We start from the raw sequence: 20,674 nt of genomic DNA on the forward strand, positions 1-20,674 counted from the left end.
CGCTTAGTCTGGCCTGACTCTCTGTTTCTTTTTTTTATCAAGACTACTGATGCACAGGAACATTCGCAGTGACATGACCTGCTGAGCTGGGCAGGCTGGTGTTTATTTTGGTTGGGTTTTTTTCCGGTGGGATGCTGGTTTTGCATGTCCTGTACACTTTTGGATTAAAATTACTTGGTGGTGCATGTTAGTTCAGTGAGGGCAAAGGTCAGTATTGGTAAAATATTTTTTAGATTGCTTTCACTATTTGTTCATAGAACAGTGGTTGGATTTCAAAGTAACGCTGAGTCCTTCTCCATGGATGCTGCTGAGGGAAATGTGTATCGTCTGGGGTTTTTTGTGACCTCCATGAATTTATACGTTTGCAGAATTTGTGCTTTCCGCTTATGGGCAATTTAGTGCTTTGGCCTTCCAGGGGCGTTCTTCATGTGCATATGGAATCTATTACACATGATTTGTAGATTCTTTGTAGATTTAAAAAACAGTGAAGAATGGGATTTCACAACATGGGAACTATGAATTAAACTATGAACTAAACTAAACCACCCTAAACATTTGAAAACTGTTTGTCTTCCTAAAAAAGGAAATACAGAAATAGTTTGTAAACAGTGCAGGCTGTGGGGGTTTTAACTAAAGAAAATGAGATATTCAGCTGCTAAACTTTGAGGTTTGGGGCTTCTGCAAAACCTCATAATGACTGTGATCAGCTTGTCCTGTTTGTGACCACTGAGGAATCTTAGACATTGGAGTCATGTGGTTCCATCATAACATTCAGGAAGGAGGGTTCAGAGAACACCCCCGCTTTTCCAGGCTGCTGTTTTAGTTGCCAGGACAGAAAGACGTGCTCTTGGAAGGTCTTGTGGTAAACCGCTGGTCAGGAAGGTGAGCTCTACAGAGCCTTGAAAGCTGAGACTAATGGACTTTCTCCTTGATACAGATACGAGGGATCTCAAAGGGGGAGGATGTGGATGTCATGCAATAGCTTTCAAAGAGCATTCTTTAAAACACTAATCTCCTGGTCTGCTTTGGTAATTTGGTTTTAGCAGTTTCCTTCGTCATGGACTTTCCTCTTAGCCCCTTTGTCCTCTTTGTTTCTCCTCCAATTCTCTGCCAATCCTAAACTACTTTCCTTTGTATTTCAGAGGCTTTCCTGAAGATATGGGACATTCCTTGTTTCAGTCTTCTCTTCCGAGATCTTCATATGCTGTGTAGTTGTTAACAACAGTGTCCTCCTCAAAGGACCTCGATGCCTCGGGTGAATACAGTAAGGTGAAAAATAACATTCTTTTTTGTTCAATATCTGCGGTGACAAAGATTTTAAAAAATATTTGCCCAACAATTTTGAGATGCCCTCCACAGATCCTTTTTCTGTCTTGGAATTTGGTCTCACCATGTGCTTGGGAATAGGAGTGTAGGGGATCTAATTAGCTGATGCCCAAAAGAAGCTATATGTCTGTGTTTAGGGACCCAGCACAGGGTAAGAGGCCATGGGATAGGACGCTTATAAATGCTGTAGATTTAGACCTGGATCATTGCTTAGTCCCTTCTAACCCCTTCTTGTGGCTTATGCATTTTGCTGCTGGTGGGTTTTGCTTTTTTGTTACGGTTGTAAGTCTACTTGAGGATGCTGGGATCTGTGTTTAAGGCCTGCTATTTGTGATGCTGCTTGGCGTAGATATTCTGTGGTCCCTTCTGATTTATATCTATTATGTGATTGAGTCCAATCTCCTCCTGTCAGAAGTTGTGACTTGGGAAGAGCTATTCTTCCACCATCGTGGAGAGATGTGTAGCCCTGACCAAACGAAGCATGTACTTATAAAGGCTACAGGGAACCCAGCAAAGTAAAAATTGCTTGTATTCATCAGAGTTATGCCTTCTGATGTTCTGATTGTCTAGGAGGACGTAGACCTGGAGCCTGGATAAAAGCAGCCCTTTCTTGTAAAGTCAAGGGCCCTACTTGGACACCGGGTACCCAGAATTTCCCTTTGTAAGTCCCCTTGCATGCTCAGTATTTGCTGTGCTGTCCTTGTTGCTCTGTAATGACTCTGAGGCACATCTGGAATTAGCAATGTTCATGTCTTCTTAATATTTCTGTGCCACTTATCTCCTGCTTGGCGTTTTCCTATTTCTCAAATGCATTTTTAGTATCTTTCTACTGATCAGAAATCAAATTACTTTCTGAGATTTGCACTGAAAAAAACCTTTTCTGAATTTGCACTGTTACAGACCTGTTCTGATGAACTAGGTGCCTGCTTATTCTATATATGCTACGCACAGGTGCAGAATTAACTGGGATGGGAGCCAGGCTAAAGTAATCCCTGTCCAGTCCTCATGTGACTTCATGCTTTTTCCTCACTCGCCCCCTTTTTGGGGAGCTTCATCCAGCCAGCCCCAGTAATTTTGGAGTGTCTGACTCACAATAAAACATACATACAATAAAGCATGGGGATGAACAGACAGTCTGATCAGAATAGCGTGAAAAGCAGCGTGGAGATGGTCGGTACAGTTCAAAGTGTAGATGCAAGGGCCACATTATTACAGCTACAAAAAAACACAGTAATTCCCCAGTTTGATCATCCTGACAACTGCCCCGTGTAGATAAAGATCTTTACTCCTGAATGGAATCCAGTTTGTAACAGATAAAAATCCTGAAAAGCCATGTCAGAGAAACACAGGTTGGAATTAGATGGCTCTTTCAGTTGGAAAACTGATGATGTTGAAGTTCCATTTTCATTTTTTAACCCAGAACACACAGAACTGTAACCAGAATTATTCCTTTAGAGTCAGTGGAAACTGTGAGATTCTATATATCGGCCTTCCAGTATCTGAAGGGGGCCTACAAGAAAGCTGGAGAGGCACATTTTACAACGGCATGTAGTGATAGGACGAGGGGTAACAGGTTCAAACTGAAGGAGGGTAGATTTAGATTGGATATTAGGAAGAAATTCTTTCCTGTGAGGGTGGTGAGGCACTGGAACAGGTTACCCAGCGAAGCTGTGGATGCCCCATCCCTGGAGGTGTTCAAGGCCAGGCTGGATGGGGCTTGGAGCAGCCTGGTCTAGGGGGAGGTGTCCCTGCCCATGGCAGGGGGGTTGGAACTGCATGATCTTTAAGGTCCCTTCCAACCCGAACCATTCTATGATTCCATGATTCATATACACAGTAGTTTATGAAGAAACAGTATTTTTCACCTATTTTAGGTACACTTGTCAGAAGTAGTTGTAGCTCTTGCACAGGCTTTTGAATTTGTCATCTCACATCACGGAGGCACAGAGCAATACATAGATAGATTTTCTTACTGAAAACACGGATTAGGACAGCAGATTATACATTGTGTTGCGCAGTGAAACTCGAGGTACCTGTCGGTGGCCCGCTGGAGACCTGCCGCTGCTGCCGGTGCCCGGGGGCACCACCGGCGGGTCCCGCTGCCCGGTTCCGCCGCCTGCCCGGTGCCCGGGACCGCCCCAGCGCGCTTGCACAACACCCCGGCCCGCCCCCGCCCCAGCTCAGCGGGAACAGTCGGACGGGGATGGGGGGGAACCGGTGGCAAGACCCCCGGGGAAGTGCTCCGCCGGGCACCACCGGGCGGGGACCCCGCTAGGGCGAACCCTGCCCGGGGGAGGGCAGCAGCCCCTCCGCACGGCAGGGAGCGGGATGCGGACGGGCGGCCCCGGTCGCCCCTCAGCCGCCGCGGGCTCCGGGCGGGCGGCCCCTCCCCGGCCTCCCCGCCCCTGCCCCGCATTGGCTGCGGGCGGCTGACGGGCAGAGGGGGCGGCCCCTGCCAGCCGGCGGCGGAGGGGAATGCCCGCACTGGGGGTCCGGCCGCGCCGAGCCCAGCCGCGCCGAGGGGTGCCGAGCCCAGCCGCGCCGCGCCAGTGCCGCCATGGGGGTGGAGATCGAGACCATCTCTCCGGGAGACGGTACGGCACCGTGGGAGGAGCAGCCCTGCGGTACCGGGGGGCGGGGGTGCCCGGGTCCCACTGGCGACCCGAGCCGGCGGGTGTCGCACGGAGCTCCGAGGCTGGGGGGAGCCGCCGTCCCCGCCACCGAGCAGAGGAGGGAGCGCGGGGTCCCGCTGCGGGGAGGCGGCGGGGGGCGGGAGGGAAGGCGCCGCCGCCCCCGCACCCCCAGCCCTGGTGCGGGAGAGGGGGAGCGGGGCGAGGCGGCCGCCCGGCGTCCCGGCGGCGGCGGGGGAAGCCGGCGGCTCCCCGGGCGGCAGCGCCGCGGCTGCCGGCGGAGGCAGGGGCGGCCAGGGGGGCTAGGGATTTTTCTCTGGCATCCGCTGACAGCTGCACAAACCGGCCGGGCGGTCGGCGGGGAGAGCGCCCTGCCGAAAACTTTCCCCGGTTCCTCGCCCAGCCTCGCCGGGGGCCACCGGACATTTGTGTCAGCATCCCTGCCGGCGGCCCGCCTGCATCCTCCCGGTTAAACCTGTGATGCTGGCGAGGGCTGAGGTGCAGCCCGGGTGGCGATAACCTCTGCCTGGCGCAGGTTCTCCTTTCCAGAGCCAATTCGTGGCGTTCTGCTCTTCTGTGGCGTTGTAATATCATTTCATAAGATTTTTGGGGTTTGGGTTTTTTTGGGTTTTTTTAAAAGGACGTCATTTTTAACATACAGCCATGCGTATGTATATAATAGGCCAGATTCATCCTTGGCTGATACACAACCATAAAGCATTTGTTTGAGTCAATCTCAGCTTAACTTTCTTGGCCCAGTATCTTTTCTTTCTTTGTGTATGCTTTTAAATTGGCTTTTCCCTCTGTGCTGTTTAGCTCTGGGGATCAAATTCTTCTCTTGGTTGCACAGATGTAAAAGCAGAATACTTATGTGGGTATAAGTAATGTTGCTGGGTTGAGAGTGGAAAGAAGGGTGGAACTCAACCTCATAATAGTACTTTCTAGCTATTGAATATATCAAGGCTGTCTTTGTAAGCAATATGCTATTCCAAATAAGGTTATATGGATTAGTTCTTTTGGTTGCAAGTCTTAATCAAAATCAGCTGACTTTAAACACTGTCTTAAAACCACAGCTAGTCAGTGGTCTTGAGAATCTCTGCTTTTAATTCAGCTTTGATGTGGATTTATGTGGCTTCATTGACTTTGCTGGTGTTATACTCACACAGCAGAATATGTGTTAGAAAGGTCTGATACTCCTTTTCTCAGATCTCTGTGTCATAGTGCATCATTTGAATAATACCTATTTTACCAAGGGTAGGATTCATATTGCATAACTTTTCTCAGGTTAGGTGGCTAGTCTAAAGCAGTCTTCTAGGTTTTTTTCTGTAGTCATCTCCAGAGAATAATTCATCTCTCCTCTCTCTGGATAGGCTGGGTTTCTCTCAAAGCACTGCTAATTCTCTACTGTCAATAGGGGAAGCCCGGGAGACTGCATATGACAGTTGTCCATGGTTTAGATGGCTAAAGTTAAACGAGATGAAACTCACTTTGGGGTTACAGTGGTGCCCTGACTGCATACCTATTGTACTGCGCTCTGTGCAACCCACAGCTAGAGATATTGCAGCCAAATACAAGCTGATGAAAAAGGCTGTTCAGATGATGCGTGGAAGCACCATCTTCTTGATTTCATGTTACAAATCTTGCTTCATCATATTAGCCTGTCCTCTTGCCATTTACTACTCGTGGTGGTTTTGGCATCTAAGTACATAGCTTATGTGTTACTTGATGTTTTATACCCGGCGATGCACCCTGTAATGCATAAATTATCATGTTAATTCAGACTAAAGAGGCCAGAAAGCCAACTAAGATATGAGCCTCAGTTTCTATCTGAATCCTCGGTTTCTAGCTTTCTGACAAGGATGTTCCTTAATAATTGGTCTCATTCATATTTTTAAGTTCTTCTGAGCCTGGGCCCTCCTTGGCCAACCTTACTTGAGAAATCAAGGTTAGCTGTTTTAATATGCCGTTGGCATCTAATTGAACCTGGAAAATCTTTCCCTAGCTTTTAGTGCCTTTGGCAGTACGTAGAACAGGTAAAATGGAAATGGTAATTTTGTTTTTCTGTGGCAAGAAAACAACTCAAGCTTTCCTTTCAGAATGAAAATTTTTAGGAGGCTCTTATGAGAACTCAGTGTATTGCTGCTTTACTGTTGCCCAATGCTACAAAATTAAACTGCCTTTGTGTGTGAAAATTTGTTTTTCAAACCCTCCCCAGCTCATTAGAGCTGTCTTGAGTGAAAGGCATTAGAAATGTGAATACAAATGGATTTTTTTCACAATGTCAAACTAAGACTTTATTTGAAAAATTACAACAAAAGCATTCTGGGAATTTTAAGGTTATAATCCGTGTAGTTTTGACAGTCCTTTTGCATTTACAGAATGTAAATCCATATACAATGCCCACATATATAGGGAAAATTACATAAGGAAAATATTATCTGGTCTAAAAACTAAATAGGAGCTGAGGTGGGACCTTCTACCCTAAACCACACTCATTGCTGCCTTGCATATTAGTGATTTTATAAAGCATAGTCAATACAAATCTCAATCTGGCATTTTCCTCTTAAAAGATAAACCTGCCTAGCCACACAGATTAATCAGAGAAAATAAAAGAATAACCTTTTATAATTTTAACAGGACGGACATTTCCAAAGAAGGGTCAGACGTGTGTGGTGCACTACACAGGTAAGGCATGTTCTGAGTATTCTCTTGATACCAACTGCCTTGTGTTCAAGAGTGATTTGCCATTTCAAATAAGTTTGTTGTATTTTTTGCTTTGTTCTGTCACTCGTAATCCATTTTGTTATATTGTAATCCCAAATATTTTACTTTGAGCTAGCAGTTCTAGCTACAGTATCTAGATGTGCAGGCTAGTAGATGCCAAGTGTAGCATTCAATGGTGAGAGGTTAACAGATGAAGCTGTGACCTGATTCTTTAAGCCGTTATCCTAGCTAGTGAAATCAACCATGAAACAGTGAAAATGCTGGGTTCATATTTTTCCAGACTCTGATCTTGATACAGATAATTAATGATTGTATATATCTTAAAAGCATGTGACTATGTACTGGCAGTAAAATTCATTCCAGATTGAAGAGATCAATACAAGGTCTATTTAACACCTGCTTTATGGACTCGTGTGAATCTTAACTGGTGAGTTACTTAATGGAGCTGTTTATGCTGCACCTTTGCGCAGAGGGAAAATGTCCTTTAAATCAGTTTGTAACATTATGTTTTGTATACAGTTATGTAAATTGTCAAAAGCATGCAAAAACCTCTGCAGTCCGAGTCCCCAGCTGGGAAGTTCACATCAAGAGCTAGCATTTTATGTGTCTTTTCCTTAAGAAGGCAAAACGTAGGTGATGTGGGGATTGACAGCTACTGATCTGGGCCTAGACCTGTGAGGTAATGTTTTCCTCTGGCGTTCAGTATTACAGGAAATTTCTCACTGGTAACTGTTGCTTTTTTTCAGTTTTGTACTCGCTTCTGTAGTTTACAGCTGGAGCAAGGTGGGAACATTTTCCAGTAAATATAACTAATGAAGTAAACCTATTTCTGTTTTCAAGAAGCTTTTTGATAGAGTTTAAATAATACCAATATTCGGAAGGTTATACAGGAGTTAGAGCACTGGCTTGGGATATAGGATGTCTGGGTTTAACCTCCTATACATTTGTACATTCAGAGGATTTTGATCGGATGAGGATTTCTAGTTTGAATTAAAAGTTAAACACATGGGTCTCCCATGCCAGTCTCAGCTCTTACAGACGCTCCTCTGTAACTTAGATCTGAAAATAGATGTTTTCAAACTATTTTTGTGAAGATGCTGAAAGATATGTTTCTGTTCCGGTACAAACTTCAAAAGTTTTTATGAAATAAGATTGTCACCTCCCACCCCCGGTTAGTTTGAGATAAATTTAAATGTCAGAACTGAAATAGGCAGAAAAATTTGAGGCTGGTGGCTCCCACAAAGCACAATTTTGCTGGATAATTTCAGAGAGAGTGTGAATGGTAAATGTGGGAAGATAACAAGATGCTGCATACTCTTACTGATATTAGATACCATCTTAGATGAGGCTATCATAAGCTGGCTTTGACATAGAAGACTTTATGAAAACTCATTAAATCAATCATCTCGAGCGTAAACTGTGCTTCCTCCATATATCTCGCCATTGGTGCTATGCAACCTCTCTAACTTCCAGATTAGAACAGGTCTCAGAAAAAAGCCCATCGTCTCATTTCCAGTGCTGTTGCAATGTTGAAGCAGTCTTTGGTGGTAATATTTTTAAAGGAAGCCCATGGTTAGGGGATAAAGTGTTTTGTTTGAGTGGTCTGTAAAGCATGTGGGGAAGATAACATATGAATGTCAAGTTTTAATTTAAAACTGTTTTATCTGAATACAATATAACTCCTTTGTATACTGATGCAATTCCGGATATGCCTGGGATTCATCTTGAAATGGTCTCTGTCTTATTTACATGATCTCATTAGACCTTGCTGTACTCAATGCTACGAGTCCTGCTTTAGGAAGCGGGTAACTAAGTTACAGAGATGTCCACAGAGATAACCAGAACGTCTGCCTTGTAATCTAAAATGAGAGTTAGGAAAAATTAAGATGCCTAGGTGCAAGGAAATGATCCAGAAATCCTGCTTTCTAGAGCTGCTTAACATCGGGACCATGTAGAGCTCACAAGTTGTCTCCATGTTCAGCCTATGTGTCAGGAGCTAGGCACAGATACCTGTAGGGAGGCATTGTGGTCTGGGAAGTGAGGCAACCATGCACTGACTGGACCCCACCGAGATCTAGAGATCGTTTGGATCCCAAGAGGAACCTGACCTCACTGGAGTGCTCTGAGCACAGCTTTGAATCCAGTGTCAAGCGTAGCAGAGACGGCCGCGTTCAGTCAAAAACACGGCCTGTGGGAGCCGACTTTATGTATAATGACTGAACAGTTGTTTTGGACATGGCAAACCTACGCTCCATTGCCTTTTACAACAGAAGAGGGTCGTAGCTCTGTTTGCCACATCCTTAACTGCAACCATTACATTCTTGGGGTGGAAGAAGCTGAAATTTCCTGCTCCCTCCAGTTGAGCTTGGGACATTCAGCAGTGAAGAATGCAAGAGCCATGGGCAAGAGAAGGAGCAGGCAAGAGGGTGAGTACTTAGTTCAGGCACTCATGCAGGAGTATTGATGGAGTTGTATTCCAGTCCCTGTCTTCAGGGATTAATTTTATACTTTTTTTTTTCTTTAATCCAGTGGTTTTCCCATATGGTGGTGCGTAGTCTTGACAGCTTGGTAGGCCATGGAACTTCTTGCAGTGGCCCTTCTGCTCTCATGCCAATGCACACACTGTGTGGCGATAACAGCTCCTTGGCACAAACATGGTTGGTTCCGTGATTTCCTGAAGAGCTAGGGGTTTTGTGCATGCATAGAAAAATCATTGCCTGTCCACTAATTATTCATGTCTCAAGAGTTTTCAGCAAGGAGGAGGAGGAGACTAGAAGGGGCTGCCAGAGGAAGTTAGGAATTTTTAAGGAGACTCAAATGAGGAGTTGGCTGCGGGCTCTGTTTTGTCTTACTTCTTCATCTTGCCCTCTCTCTCCACGAGTCTCACAGATGTGCATTTACAATGTGATGGGGAGTGATGGCAGAGAGCGTGGACAGGAGGGGACTGCTGGGACTACAGGAGTAAGAGGCCTGTAGCTTGCTTTAAAGCATCTTTGGGAAAAAGGTTTTTAGGAGCAAGCTGTTTGCATGAGTTATCCTGGCAGTCCATGCAGAAGAAGTACAGAGAGGACCAAGGGCTGGTACCCTAGATATTTGTCAGAACTTTATAGAGTCCTTTCTGCTCATCCTCCAGAATCTTATGATTCATGCATCACCAAGGTAGGGATTTGGCAGGGTAGTTTTCTAGTCTGACGACCCTACGTGTTCCAGAGAAGTGGGAGGTGAGAACTGGAATCTCCTCAAGATGAAGGAGAGCTGTGATTGAGTTTTACACTTCTGCTGTCAGAGCTCCAGCTATTAGGCTGTTACAAGTGGCAGTTTTGCCTCTTTCTCTCCTTGTTCGACTAAATGCATAATCTCAGGAGCAGACTTTGTGGTCTGATCCTCAAATGTGTTGTGATGCTTTAATGGCCAGACCTAAGTTCCAGTGGCAGCAGGAGTTAAGGTGCAAGCTCACTAGGGAATGGCTTAGAACGTTCTCGTGGTTTAAGCAAATAATTTTTTTTTTTTTTTTTTTTCTCCTAAGGAGTAGTTCTTGGCTGCTTTACGATTAGAGCAGGATTTTTGGATTACCCTTCAGAAGTACCTAATTGCCCTTTCTGACTACATAAGATGCCTTAGTGCCTAACTTTGGTACTGTAAATAACCTGCTAATTTTTCAGCTTTGCACAGCCTGAGTTAAGTACACAAACAGATGTTCAAGATCATTGCAGAAGATTAGATAGGAGGACTGTGATAGAACAGGAAACCAAATCCCAATCTTAGTATATCATGGAAGAATGTGGTCAGATTCCCGTATGTTTTATCTTTGTTAAGAAATATAACAAATATAGTAATTTCTTCTTCTCGTCCAGCTTCTATGTTGTGTCTCAGAAGTTAACTGACTCAATAATAAAGTAATGGGACAAATAGATAAGGTAGTGCATTGGCACCAAAATGCATTTCCAGCAGCAATGGTTTATGTCATGTTTTTGTCAGAGATTTCATTGAGCAAGCTTCTGAAAGCCTTTGGCAATCTGCTTACTCCTTCTGTTTTCCATCTGCAAAATGATAGTTGTAGTTTGTCTGCCTCGTGTAGATAGATTGCAGGCAGTGGGGGATATGAACTGCCTCCGTCTTCATGCCTAACGTAATGGCGTCCTAATCTTGATTGGGTCTTCAGGTTACGTTGTAATACTGACAGTAATACAAGTAAACAAATTACAGTGTCATTAGTCCTGGAGTGTATCAAGAGAATTGAGGCATTTTCTGCAGTTTTGTTTCCTGCGATTTAAATTTGTTGACTCTGGGAATTAGCAGTGCAGAATTTTCAAAGATCTATGAAAGTGATACAGAGCGTGACTTTCAGTTAAAATGCCCCTAAACAAATCCTTTGCTGAGGTTGTGAATGGTCTGTCTAGAGAGTGTGGGTTAAAACCTGCACTCTGGGAAGCTGAGTCCCATTCCTGGCCCTCCTGCTGGATGATGGTGTGCCCTCAAACAAAGTTTGTGTACGCTGGTCCCAAATCTGCTCTTAATGAGAAGGCAGCTTTTTTTCCAAGTTATTTGCAGCTGAAATTCTCTTGTGTTGTACCACGTAGCTTGTCGCGGAGCTGGATTCTTGACTTCTTCATCCTGTAAATCTGTGATAATAATACAATTACCTTTTTTAAGGAACTGATGATGTTCAGTATTTGTAGTGTGCTGGGACAGACTTGTTTGAGTGAGACTATGAAGGCACATTAAATCATTAATTACTTATTAAACTGGACTTCTATAGGAGAAGATTTTCCATAGACTTTTTAGGCAAGGGTAATGCCCACAAAATTGCACCAAATATGGATAGGATAGGATAGGAGAGGATAGGATAATTTCACTTGGAAGGGACCTACAGTGGTCATCTCACCCGTCTGCCTGACCACCTCAGGGCTGACCAAAAATTAAAGCATGTTGTTAAGGGTGTTGCCCAAATGCCTCTTAAACACTGACAGGCTTGAGGCATCGACCACCTCTCCAGGAAGCCTGTTCAGTGTTTCACCACCCGCTTGGTAAAGAAATGTTTCCTGATGTCAAGTCTGAACCTCCCCTGATGCAGCTTTGAACCATTCCCCCATGTCCTGTCACTGGATCCCAGGGAGAAGAGCTCAGCACCTCCCTATCCACTTCAGTATTTCAATACTAAGAAGTTGATTTTTAATTTATTTTTTTTAAAATGCTTTAAGTGAAATTCCCTATTGAAATAAATGAATACTGCTCCATTTATTTCAGCTGAGCTGTACAAATTCATTCCGTTTTAGGAAGCAGGCCTTTATTTAAAGCAGAACAAATGATTAATCTGAGGGCAAACTTGTATCATCTTCTTTTCCTGTATATTACCAAAATTACTTTATATTATTTCTTTAGCTTTGGCAGCAGTGTAATGGTGAGAGTTATGGTGGTGTCTGTGAAGTTGAAAGCTTTTTTTTTTTTACATTTTTTTATAACAAAAGCATACTGCATAGATGCAGATTAACAGCAATTTATAGAATATGCTTGATTTATCATTATTTAAAAAAGGCATTTTCCATTTAACACAATGCAAATATAATGCAATTCCCTTGAAATAACTCTTGCCAAAAAGAGAACAGATCTGCCTATTTTTCTTGGATCAAAATCAACTGAGTCTTAAGCGCATGCAGTAATAGCCAGAGGTTTGTCTATACTGACATACTCCCCAAAAGACTAATGTAAATTCAGAATAATTTTGCAGATTGTCATATATTTATCTATGAGCCTCAGTATCTGCACGACTGGATGTACATTAGCTTTGTGTGAAAGCAGTTTGTGCCAGGTGAGTACAGGAATACGGTATTTGTCTGGTCCCGCTTTCAGAAACATCTATACCATTTCAGTGGGAGCTGGGCATGTGTGTCTGAGAGGAAAATTGAACTAACTAAGGAATTTAATCAAAATTCTTTGTCTCCAGGAAACTGTCTAGCTGAGTTTGGAAGAGGATAGTGAACACTGCAATTAGAATTATCATTAATAAGAATTTTATTGTAACAGACATTATAATTGAGTCTTGAATCATAGCCAGCTAAATCTTGCTTACCTAGAAAGAACTTAATTGTTTTATGGAGCATGTTCCCAAGATACGTTATACCAGGAGAGTGTGATGTCTGTCCATCTTTTGGGGCCTGACAATTTTCTGTATTATTTTACTTAAAGTAATCGCTTCAAATTGCCCTGGTTTGAAAGGATGAAAGCCTTTTACTTCTCCAGAGGTCTTGGTGGCAGCTAAGCACTGACAAGCATCCTTTTTCTTTGGTGAATCATAACTGCAAAAAGTAGTTTTAATTCTCAGTGAATAACGTTGTATTTTGTTGCCCCTCAGAAACGATTTGCAAGTCTTAAAATTCTCACAATAAATAAGCAAACATGAGATTTTTACTCCTTTTAATGTAGATTGGTTACCTCTGGAAACATTTTAGCGACTTCAGCCTGATGGCGATCACAGTCCAGAAGCCAAAAAGATTTCTCCTATGCATTTTGCTGCCAGCTTAGTGACAGATTTCAGGTATATCACTTGCTCTTTCATTTTTTGAATTTGACAGGAAAGGGGGCTGTGCCTCTCAAAATTATCATGAAATTAATGTTTGTGAGGACCGTGAGACTCGCTGTAAGAAGAGGTTACTGACGTGAAAAAATAATTTGATGAATAAAAAAGGTTCAGAGATTTGTAAGAAAAAACGTAGCAGCTTCAGCGGCCGAATTAGTGAGTCTAAATTGAAAATACCAGATTGTTGCCTGATGGAAAAGGATCAGCGTAATAAACTGTAGCCTCAAGTTTCCCAGTTGCTCCTCCGTTGCACTGAAAACTGCGTTGCTGTGTACTGTGCCCATCGGTTTTACTGAAATTACCTGTGGTATTAGATGCTATTTAATGTGGGTAAGTGAAACAGAAAGGAGTTTGAATTATCCAACAGCGTTCTTATTGGCAATCTCAGCTGAGAAGTGATGGTTTGACAAAGAATTGGAAGTCTCTCCCCTTAAAAGTGGTCCCTGTGGCATTGAGGTGTTATTTGGATGGCTAATATGCTTTGTGCAAAGAAAGGGAAGACTTCAGGGTTGCCTGTCTTATATTCATTTAGGAAAAAGACAGGTTGAGGTTTTTTTCTTGCAGAGTAAAGAAGATTATAAAGAGATTTCTTCAAGATAACGTACACGGCCACTTTCTTCTTTGACAGAGACTTCTCTGTCAGCATGAAACATGCTGAATGATTTGGTGACTGCTAGCTTCGATTTTGGAGCACCTGCTAACCTCTACAGGATTTCCTTTCATGGAGGGATTGTAGCATCATGCTCCCTTCCTATTGTGCATAGAAATGAAACTGCTAGCAAATAATTAAACCACCTACTCCTACCTCACAAAAACCTTGAAGAAGTGGATTTCAAGATATTAAAAAAAAAAAAAAAAGTTCACAAAGCAGATTATCTAAAGACCCAGAGAACTAATAGCCTCCGTTCATCAAGTTTTTAAAAGCTCAGAACTGGTCCAAAATACTGCCATCTTTTAATAAATTATATTCTCATTTTCAAACAAAATATTTTTGCTGGGTTCTCTTTGCACTTATTTCCAATTATCCCAGTGTGCCACTCTGCCTACTTACAGCTCATACATATAGTTAATGACTATGACCCAAAAGGTTTACATCAATTCTTGATCATTAGAATTCCAGGTCCTCACAAGAATTACATTATTTTCTAATAATTTATGCCCCAAGAAATCAAAGAATTGCTGAAACAACTGTTGGAACTGGGGCTGACTTGTGCAGTGAATAGTATTTGTTAGTGTAAAATGTACAAATAATTACTACATCAGCTAAATGAGAAACTCTATCAGCTGGCACCAGTTATAAGCCTGTCTCCCTTTATTGGCAAAATAGAACTGACATCACTATATTTACCTAATTAAGAAGTCTAAATTGAGAGCTTAGTTACCTCAGGCTACCTAAATAGTTAGCCTTTGGATGCACCTCTTTCTCCATTGATTACATAAAGAGCTTAATTATGGTTCCTAAGCCAGGCAACTTAGCCAGGCAGGGTTTGCGGAAGGGGTAATATTTTCTTACTTAGACAACATGTGGTGTCATCTCTCTGCAGCGGGTACATGGCAGCCACAGTTCAGGTGTGTGGCATAAGCCGTTGCTGTGTGGCCAGAGATCTCCGCAGGCTTGTGATCCTCAGAGCTCAGTGGGTTGGTCCTAGTGCTGCAGTGATGTGCGTGGGATATCCTGGGGGGACCATTGCCAAGGAGCTCATGCGGTGCCCGTCTTTTGGCGCTGGTAAGCGATTGAACGGGCGGCCTCGGAGGAAACATACTGCTGCGGGAAGCAGCGATTCGGCGCTGGCATGAGTTCTGCTGAGTCTTGCTGAACCAGCGCCAGGGGGCTGCTCGGGGGCTTTATATTGAAAGCGACATCTCTCAGTTGAGATATATTATTTAGCATTAGTTACTCAAGGGCATTGTAAATCTTAATTTTATTTTTTTTTCTCCCAAGACTGTTGGCTGCAGAAGTCCGTACTCCCTTGTACAGCATTCGGTGCGAGGGATCTTAAATGTAACCGTGGTGTCATCAGACAGAGCCAGTGGATCTTTGTAGGTGGGACAGCAGCAGATCCATGCAATCAGGCAGTGTGGGTCTTTATGTCCCATCCAACATCCTGCATCTTCTAAAAGTCTGTTAACGCAGTGGTTGTGAGGCACATTTGATTTGTATCTCTCCCTGTTTCTGCTTATGGTATCCCAAGTCTGATTTCCACTTCCAGATCTTCTGCATTTAATCCTGCATGGTTAGTGGTTCTTAGTTGTCTCTTGCTGCTCTAAATCACTCCCCTTTGCACATTTAACGATGCGACTACCTTGATTTAGCAAGATTGTCTTCTTTTATTCTGTTCTCAGTGACAAATTGAAGACTTTTGGTTCGGTAAGGGTGTTTTCCTCCTGGGCAGAGGAAAAGACCTAACACTTCAGTAGTTCATTCTCCAATCTATGATTGCTACAAACAGTGCACTCCCTGATGCATTGATTCTGTCTAGTTTTAAATGACCAAAGTGATAATGCTATTTTGCTACTTCCAAACCCATTGAAGTTGCTGCTGTTGCAACTTTAAAAGTAGCAGCTTTCTGTTAAAATTCTTTACCCTTTGTTAGGAAAAAAACCCAACACCACAACAAGAACAAACCACAAAAAAACCCAAGTGGTTGTTTGGAAATTACACTATAATGCGATATAGGTACTGTAGTTATGGGAACTTATATTTTCATTCTCCTCTGTGGATAAATTTCTGTTTATGCTATAAGCAGGGGTTTCCAGGAAGAGAGGAGGGCCTTGTACTTTTGGAGGTGAAATCTAGCCATATCTAGAGCACATAAAATAAAATAGAAGATGAGTCACACAGCAGACAAGTTCCTGAGGCATCGCCATGAAGTGTTGCCATTTCCAGACTGGAATGTACAATTTTCAGCCTGAAGAACTGAAGTAAATTTTGTTGTTGTGAAAGCTGTAATTTTGGTGGAAAAGCGTTTCCCACAAATTTTATTTTGAAGGTTGAGGATCTGAGGCTGAAATTCACAGGCTAGCTGCCAGCACTTATATCACAGAATCACAGAATCACAGAATGGTTTGGGTTGGAAAGTACCTTTAAAGATCATCTAGTTCCGCTCCCCTGCCACGGACAGGAATACTTTCCACTAGATCAGGTTGCTCAAAGGCCCGTCCAACCTGATCTTGAACACTTCCAACGATGGGGCATCCACAACTTCTCTGGGCAGCCTGTTCCAATGTCTCACAACCCTCATCATAAAGAGTTTCTCCTCATATGCAATCTAAACTTACCATCTTCCAGCTTAAAACCGTTTCCCCTTGTGCTGTCACTACAGCCCTTGGGAAGGGGTTTCTCTCTGTCTTTCTTATAAGCCCCCTTTATATATTGAAAGGCTGCAATAAGGTCTTCCCAGAGCCTTCTCTTCTCCAGTCTGAACAACCCCAACTCTCTCAGCCTTTCTTCAAAGGAGAGGTGTTCCATCCCTCTGATCATTTTTGTGGCTCTCCTCTGGACCCGCTCTGACAGGTCTATGTCTGTCTTGTACTGGGGACCCCAAAGCTGGATGCAGTACTCCATCCAGGTGGGAGTCTCATGAGAGCAGAGTAGAGAGGGAGAATCACCTCCCTCAACCTGCTGGCCACACTTCTTTTTATGTAGCCCAGAGTACCATTGGCTTTTGGGGCTGCAAGCACATGTTCTCAGCTCATGTTTAATTTTTCATCCACCAGTATCTTCAAGTCCTCTGCAGGGCTGCTCTCATTCCATTCATTCCCCAGTCTGTTGATATGGGGGATTGCCCTGACCCAGGTGCAGGACCTCACACTTGGCCTTGTTGAACTTCTTGGGGTTCACGTGGGCCTCGACCCTGTCAAGGTCCCTCCAGCTGGCATCCCTTCCCTCACGTGAATCAACTGCATCACTCAGCTTGGTATCATCTGCAAACTTGTTGAGGATGCAGTCAATCCCACTGTCTATGTCAGTAAAGATAGTGAACAGTACCAATCCCAATATGGACCCTTGAGGGACACCGCTTGTTATTGCTCTCCATTTGGACATTGAGCCATTGACTGCAACTCTTTGGATATGGCCATCTGGATTCAGCCAATTCCTTATCTATCAAATAATCCATCCATCAAATCCATACCGCTCCAATTTAGTGACAAGGATGTTGCATGGGACCGTGTCAAAGGCCTTACAGAAGTCAAGATATATGATATCAGTTGCTCTCCCCTTATCCATCATAGAAGGCCATCAGGTTAGTCTGAGCTGAAGTATTGTATATTAACCACAGTTTGTGGCAGTGCTTAAAGTTGTGATTCGGAATTTTACAGCTCAGCCTTATGTTCAGTTGTGATCTGAATTAGTCTCACAGGGTTTCTGCCCATTTTTGTTGTAAGGCAAATTTATTTTTTCTTATTAGGAAGTTATTCTGTCTGACCCTGCTGTAACCCTTTCTTGTCTTTCTTGCTTGGAAGTTATACTACATGATGGTCACCCTACTGCACACGTGCAGCCACATTAGGAGCATCCAGCCATAGTTTGCAGTACCTCTGTACCTGACCACTAGCCAAGCACACTTAAATTACAGAGTAAAAGCAGAATTAGGCGTAATTTTCTCTCATTCTGAAACTGTTGTGCTTTTTTCTGGAGGAAGTTGGAATGTTAATCATAAAGACTAACAATGGGGGAGAAGTCTTCTTCAATGACATCTGTCATTCATGGAGAGGAACAATCTTTTCTGCAGTGTCATGCTGAACCACGTGACCTTGGCTTGGGCTTTAGATGGCTCTCTGGAAGCGTCTCTCTCCACTGACGAGAGCAGGAGATGCTCTTCTGTCACACTGCCTGTGTGACTATCTCCCCACACCCTCCGTGTCCCACAGTGGCCAGCTGGCAACAACTCTGGAAAAGCTACAACTGCGTCTGTCCCACCCTGCCAGGGGAGTTTCTGGAGCGCACAGACAGCTCCATCAATAGCTTTCGTTTTATGATCTGCTCTGAACTTTGTTCTGCTGTCATTTGCACCTTGTCTTCAGCTGAAGAAATAGCAGGGACAGGTTCACAGCTCTTAGGTCAGTCAGCAGTGGTTCTGCAGAGCACAGCTGAGGGCTATCATCTGTCGTGGGTTGAGCCCGTTTTGTCATGTCCTACCTTTTCCAGGCTGGAACTCAAAAGTCATGACCTTTGATATCTGAACACTGGGGGCTTCCAGAGCCTGTAACTATAAGAAGAGGTGTTGAAAGCGCATTGGATCAAGATGGAAATGCCTCATTAAAAAATGGTTCTTACCTGTGCCATTAAGACTTGTTCTATGCGAAAGCCATTTATATAGCTCATCTCCTTTACAACATTTATTCAGATTCCTGGCTGGGAGTGTAGGAGTTTTAAACGCTTATGAGTCAAATGCAAATTCAGGGTTGATACAATCACGAAGAACTGCCATCATTAATCTCCTGTGGACAACTTAAGAAGTTGAATCTGATCAAAGCGCTACATCCTTCATTCATAAATCTCTTTGGAGAGGGAAAAGCATTGTTTACTCCCCTTTAAAAGGCAGGGAAATTCAGAAGGGAAATGATTTGTCCAGGGAACACAGCAAGCCTCTGAGAAAGCTGGGGGTAGAAATTTATGTGCTTTTAAAGTCCTTATCTATTATATTTACCACTAGGCTGTATCAACTCCATGGAAGAGCCATTCCTGTTTTTCCAGACCTCAGAAGTGTTTAACTTTTGAGAACAAACTATTTAAATTAAGATGAATGGTGGAAAATCACACAGTACTTTAGCTTTTATTAGGTTTTCTGTCTTTCTCTAACCAATCCTGATTTGATTGGTTATATAAGCATTGTAAACAGATTAAGGGCTCAATCCTTCCCTGCTGTAAAGAATAATAGGGGATTTGATTGTAACAATTCACTTTATTTCAATAAAGTAACTAAAGCTTGCAATACATTGATTCACTAAAAGTGCAGAGCCATTTCTCAAGTGCTTTCCTAAGACTTGCTATGATAGCACATTCAAGGCTCCTCTTCAGATGCAAAAGTTTCTAAAGCCTTTGGGAAAATGATATCAAACAAAGTAGTCTGGACCTGAGAGAGCTTGCAGCTATAAACACAGGCGCCCGAGGTGATGGGGAGCTAAGAAATGGTTTGCCTTGCAGAAAAAGAGCAACGAAATCTTGGGCTGGTATTTTTTCCTGCACAAGCGTGGGAAGAAACGTTGACTGACTGCAAAATTCCTCCATACTGTAGTGGAGTTATACAACCTGTAATCTTCCTATTATTCAGCCTGTCACCGTAGACTGGCCCATTTGTAGACTACAAAGCATTTAAATGATGACAGCTGTATTAGGCAGTAAGGGATATGGTTAGCCATTGTGTTTATAGAGGGCAGCGAGATAAGAATAGTTCCCAGTCGTCATTGCTTGCCACATTTACTTTAGACTTCGGACACCTCTGTACGTTTTGTGGACAAGTAGCTGTGTTGAAAAAGTGGGGGGTACTAGGGCAATAGTTATCTTAGCTCTTCTTTTTCCCTTGAGAAACTGATGTAGCCAAGAGGGTGTCAGCTGATAAAAGCCAGGGAAATGTGAAGTGGTCTCTGAATTTGATGTCAAGAAGCCTGCCATCTGAGAGAAAACCGGACATTGTCCGGCAGCACCATGAATGAATGAATGAATGAATATCCCCAAGGTGCTCTTCCACTGCACCCTCCTGTTACTCTCCAGAGTTGAGCTGTGGTGTGGGAAACAAGGGTGCTAAGATGGTTGTAGAGAAGAGAGAAGACTTGCCTGTGGGAACGAGGGGGAATATTTATTTCTGTTTCCTTCTCGCATTTCTGACCTGTCAAAGTTGCGAATAGTGTACAGTTTGGGGACCCTCCCATAGCACACTCTCAATCTCTGTGACGCAATAATTTACTGGGACAAATTTCTCTTTTTAGCATGCTTTGTATATTTAATGCTGCTGTGGTGGTGACTATCTAGTCATGACATTGTTCATATAAGTGACCTTGGAATAAATTCATCTGACTTTTTTTTTTCCCCAAAAAAAGAAGACAAAAATTTCCTACTTGAATCTCTGGACCAAAGCACATTTTTGGTGCACGGTTGTTTAGTGGGTGGGTGGACAATAATTTCTGGGCTGAGATTATGGTTCACAACGAGAGAATTTTACCTTGAGTAGGCAGACAAGGTGTCTATACATGCCAAAAGAATTATTGTTATTAATATGTTTATTAATGCAGTGTACATGACTTTGTTTAAAGGAAGTGTTGTTGCCCTTCTTCTGAGCGATTGCAAATTTCAAGCCTTTATAATTAGCTTCTTATCAGAAAATAAATCAATGTCACTAGCCAAGGTAACTTCTGAACATGACTTGCATAAACCTGTCACTGGGCAGGATTCATTGGAACTGCATTTGTTCCTGAT

The 20,674-nt window shown here is 43.2% G+C and overlaps 1 protein-coding gene across 1 annotated transcript in view; it reads left to right on the forward strand.

The window, feature by feature from the left end:
- Positions 1-3,770: 3,770 nt before the first annotated feature.
- Positions 3,771-20,674, forward strand: part of FKBP1B (FKBP prolyl isomerase 1B) — a 46,366-nt gene continuing 29,462 nt past the window's right edge. The window contains exons 1-2 of the mRNA XM_074581982.1: positions 3,771-3,920; positions 6,594-6,641. Of these exons, the coding sequence (XP_074438083.1) occupies positions 3,884-3,920; positions 6,594-6,641 (85 nt within the window). The 5' untranslated portion in view covers positions 3,771-3,883. The remainder of the gene's footprint in view (positions 3,921-6,593; positions 6,642-20,674) is intronic.

The sequence above is a fragment of the Larus michahellis genome, chromosome 3, assembly GCF_964199755.1.
Source record: "Larus michahellis chromosome 3, bLarMic1.1, whole genome shotgun sequence".
Taxonomy (NCBI): Eukaryota; Metazoa; Chordata; class Aves; order Charadriiformes; family Laridae; genus Larus; species Larus michahellis.